The sequence below is a fragment of the Ixodes scapularis genome, unplaced genomic scaffold, assembly GCF_016920785.2.
Source record: "Ixodes scapularis isolate PalLabHiFi unplaced genomic scaffold, ASM1692078v2 PGA_scaffold0__279_contigs__length_252992795, whole genome shotgun sequence".
NCBI lineage: Eukaryota > Metazoa > Arthropoda > Arachnida > Ixodida > Ixodidae > Ixodes > Ixodes scapularis.
This window is the reverse complement of record NW_024609835.1, coordinates 159,409,427-159,414,155: the sequence shown is the minus strand read 5'-3', so window position 1 is coordinate 159,414,155 and position 4,729 is coordinate 159,409,427. Positions and strand designations below refer to the sequence as shown.

At 57.6% G+C, this 4,729-nt stretch overlaps 1 protein-coding gene across 1 annotated transcript; it reads right to left on the bottom strand.

Moving 5' to 3' along the window:
- Positions 1-1,864: 1,864 nt before the first annotated feature.
- On the bottom strand, positions 1,865-2,722 carry LOC120840248 (the record flags this gene model as incomplete). The annotated part of the gene is made up of 1 exon (XM_040210658.1): positions 1,865-2,722. A coding segment is annotated over one exon (858 nt), but the record flags the coding sequence as incomplete, so codon positions are not given.
- Between the last annotated feature and the right edge of the window lie 2,007 nt (positions 2,723-4,729).

Genomic DNA, 4,729 nt, shown 5'->3' with positions numbered 1-4,729 from the left:
AACCTCTGGATCCGTGTTAGCGCAGCGTGATCCGTCTGTATGACAAAAGTCGTACCGTCAAGATAGAGATCGAACTTTTTCAAAGCGAACATGACGGCCAGCCCCTCCTTCTCCGTTACGCTGTAGTTGCGCTCGGGCGGTGTAAGCGTTCGGCTCGCGAAAGCCACAGGGCGCAACTGCCCATCGTGCTCCTGTAGCAACACCGCTCCGACACCGTAGTCGCTCGCGTCCGTCTGTACGACGAAATGCCGGTTTAGATCTGGTAAATGTAAGCTCGCTGTATCAGCTATTGCCTTCGCGAGAGACGCGAAAGCCGCGTCGTGCTCCCTCCCCCAGATCCACCTTGAGTTTTTCCGCAGCAATTGGTTCAATGGCTGTGCTAGCTCCGTGCATCCCGGAATGAACTGCCGATAAAAACCGACCATCCCTAGAAACCTCTGAAGGCTCTTTACGTCACACGGCGCTGGATAATTGAGGATGGCCCCCAACTTATCGTCGTTCGGCTTCAACGTACCGTTGTCAACGATAAAGCCTAAGAGATTAACCCTCGAGGCTGCGAGCTGTACCTTATCTGGGTTGATCGTCAACCCAGCCTCCCACATTCTACTCAGAACGATCTCGAGATGAGTTAGGTGCTCTTCGAACGAGTTCGAGAATACTACGACATCGTCCATGTAAGCCATGGCAAAGTTAAACTTCGCGTCCCCCAGCACGATGTCCATCAGCCGCTGAAAACTAGACGGCGAATTCGATAATCCGAACGGCAGGCGGGTAAACTCAAACAACCCCCTGTGACAAGTGAACGCTGTCTTTTGGACGTCGTCTGGTGCTACTTGGATCTGCAGGAAGCCTCTGCTGCAGTCCAGCGTGGTAAAGACCTTCGCGCTACCCAGCGAGTACATGATGGACTCAATAGATGGAAAAGGATACGCGTCCCTTTTGGTCATCTCATTGAGTCGGCGGTAGTCTACGCAAAGACGGGCTGTCCCGTCTTTCTTCGGCGCTAGCACTACCGGAAATGCCCACGGGCTTTGCGACGGCCGTACGGCCCCCGTGTCCAACATTTCATCGAGAGCCTTATCTAGGAGAGCTCGCTTGTGCACACTCAGCGGTCTGGGGTTACAACCCCACGGCCTAGCGTCTCCCGTGTCTATCTCATGTTGTAAAACATGCGTGACTCCCGGCCTCCCAGTAAACATAGCTGCGTGTCTAGACAAAGCGTCCGCTAACGATCGCCTTTGTTCGGCCGGCCCGTCAAAAGAAGCCACGATCTGTTCAACGTTATGTGGTACGGCCCGCGCAGCTAACACCTGCTCCTCGCGCAGCCTAGCGAGCGAACATTCCGATCCCTTCCCCAAACTAGGTGGGGCTACAAAGGGGATGAGAGGGGTCAGCGGGTTGTAGTGGTACCCGTTATTCTTTAGGTCTAGAATGATCCCCTCTCGGCAAACGAAGTCCTGTCCCAAAATAACTGGGATTGACATGCCCGGCAGGTAAACAAAGCGCTGCCTCCTTCGCTTGCCGTCGAGGCCGAGGTGAAGGCGAACTGCGCATTGCGCCTCGGCCGATCCCGCCGCTAAACGCAACGGAGTTGCAACTTCGCGCATGCACAGGTTTCTTTTGCGGCAGTCCGTGTACACGGAGTCTCCGATGAGAGAGAGGGTTGAGCCGGTGTCGACTAATGCTAGATAATCTTTACCACCGATCTCTACCCGCACGTACGGACCCCTTTCAGGTGTCGAGTCCTGAGCCCGACATGCCGACGGCGCGAACGCTACCCGATCGCTGCCTGCGACTTCCGCCCCGTCGGCGAACTGACCCGGGGCCTCGGCAGCGGCCGGCAACCTTGATTCGGGCAACCCGATTACTGGCGCCGGCCCCGCGCGTTTTCCGAGTATCCGGATTCGGCCGCTGCCCACGTGCATTGCCGCCTGATGTGCCCAGGCTGGTGGCACCTGAAGCACCGGACTTGGGCGCGGTCGTCGCGTGCTACAGTTGATCTGTCGCTAACGGCACGCGGCGCGGCGCCTCGCCGAGCGCTGTTGTCGCTGCCGCGAGCGTCGTAACGCGTCACGTCTCCGCGGTAGTCGACCGCGCCGCCTCCCCTACGGGGTTGCGCCCCGGCTGAGTTTGCGCTGGCTACCCTGCGCCTTTGCTCGAAGCCGAATGGGTCGAGGGCCCGAGGTGGAATGGCTCCGCCATTCCCGCGATCCGCGACGGCCACGTACGCCGTCTGCGACTCGACGTAACCGTCCGCGGCGCGTCCCGTCCACGCGCAACCCGGCTCCAAGGACTCCTCGGCTCTTGGAGGGGGCCGATACTGCAGCTCAGCGAGCAAGCCCGCTTGAACCGTGCGCGCCTCTCTCGCCAGTGCTTCGAGGTCTGCGAAATCGCGTCCTCGAAGATACGCCTTAAATCTGGGGTGGCACTGGCGGATCGCCCTCGCTACTTTCTCCGCGTTAGGCGCGGAGGGTTCGGCCCGCGAGTAGAGCTCCTGGAGTGCACGAACGTACTCCACGAGGCTCTCATCCGGGTGCTGAGTGCGGCTCGCCAGCTCGTCGCGAATCCGCATCTCGTAGTCGGGAGGAAGGAATTCCTCCCGAAACCGCGCCCGGAAATCCGCCATTGATTGGAACGGCGTTTGCAGCCGTCTCCAACGCGCGGCGTCGCCCGTCAGTGCAATCGGCACGATCTGCAGCAGGGCTGTTGCGTCCGACGCCCCCAAAGCGGTTACGTACGCGTCTAAATCCTGCAGGAATTCGTGCACCGATTTCCCGTCGGAGTACCCCGAGTACGTCGGCGTAGGCACGCTCAACCGCGGGCGGGGTATCGGCAAAGGCGCGGCACTCGCGACGCTTGGGGCTGTCCCCATCTGCCGCGACATCGCGTCCATCATCCGCGTCATTGCGCGCATCAGTTCACCGGCGTCTAGCACGCCTTCCGTCGCTGGTGAAGCTGGGGGCGAAGTCCCAGTCTCCGGGGGCGCGCGTGAGCCCGAGTCTCCGCTAATCGGAGCAGCCCCCCCCCCCCCCCCCCCCCCCCCCGCTATCTCGCCCGGGCTCGTCCTCCGACGAACCGTCCTTACTCGCGCCGGTGGTCGACCTGGTGTCGACCATTGTCACTTTCTACCAACTCGAACACAATTCGCAAAATTCGAGCACGCTAACCTCCAAAATCCGCGAAAACGCAAAGTGCGCGACCTCTCAGGGAGGAGCGAAAGCAACGGCCAACCGATCGGGCTCCCACGTGGGCGCCAGATTATGTGGGTCGCTACCTGATCGACGCCCGATCGGGACGTGCCTCGCTCGCTCCCCAAGAAGTCACCCACACAGTGCGTGTTCAAAAGAGTTTACTCAAACTCACGTCGCTGAAGAGCCGCTCGTCGCTGTCGTCCCGATGACCTCCCTGACCGGTCCCTTTCGAAGTCGGCAGCCCAAGCCCCCTTCCTTTTTCTCCGTTCCCCTCTTAAGACCTTCCCAAGTCCTTGTCCCGCCGACCGTCCCATCGGGAACCTTGCTGCGAGCCGACCCTCCGACGTCAGCGCTGGGTGAGGGGGCGCTTGCCCCGTTCCTCCCGGAGAGCTCGGACGTTCCGCGACAGGACGGCGACAGGAAACGGGAAGGTCACGGGGAACGAAGGAGCGCCCGACGGTACGGCGGCGGGGACCGGGAAGGTCACGGAGCGCGGGGGAGCCAGGGAGAGGGTCCCCACAATTCAAACTTTTTCTTCACGAGGTAATGACGTCACGAAAGGTAACCATAGAAGGGCGCCACCAAGACATCTCGCCGCCAATGCCCAAAAGCTAGCTACTGGAAAACAAGTGCACCCGTTCGGTGCCGTACTTGGCGGCGGCTTCCGTACTCGTCGCGGTCTTCCGTACTCGTCGCTAGGCATAAATTCAAATTGTCATCGGGGCTCCGTGAATGGAGCGGCGTTGCTCTACGCCACGCTGTCAGTGACGTACAGTAATGGGGGCCCTCTCGCTTTCGCGCTGCGGGTCAGTCCCAGACACGAAGCTTTAAGGCTCTCCGGCGTGGGCCGCGGCGCCCGAACACACGTGTGCTGGGCTGTACATGTCTGTTTTTTCGTTCTTTTTTCTTCGGGCGCGTAAAAACCGAAATCCAAAGTCCACTCGTCGAACAGCGCTCACCCACACCTTCTTCAATTTCCGGTCCGTTGGAAACTTGTGAAAAAGCACCTCCGGGTTCCGCAGCGGGTTGTCTGAGCAGCCCACAGCGCTACAAGTTAATAATAATGCCTTTATTTTTCATCCGGGCGATGTGGGAGGTTGGGGAAAAAAAGCTGAATGAATCAGCTTGACGAGCTCCCTCCTCCCCAGAAATTATACAATGTAGAAAATAAAAATAAAGCAGCCAGTACAGCACATCGCGCAGAAACACTTTGTATAAATCATACCAACAAGCTTTTTTTTTTATGAGATTCTCTTTAAACATTTCACAACCATAACATTGCGATACTCACAACTTCACACTCGTGTTAGAAAAGAAAAACTTCAGATCCTTTTTTGATGTAGATTCTAGTTGTATGTCGCAATTATTACAGAAATTAAGCAATTCTGGGAGTTTGCGTTGCATCATTTGTTCTCCATAACTCGTTTTACACGCATAAATGTTCCATATGTCGATGCTACGTGTGGGATATGTGATTGTTTTTTTACATAGACAAGCTAACTGAGTAAGAAAATTCATGTTGTTTTTTGCTTCCTGTT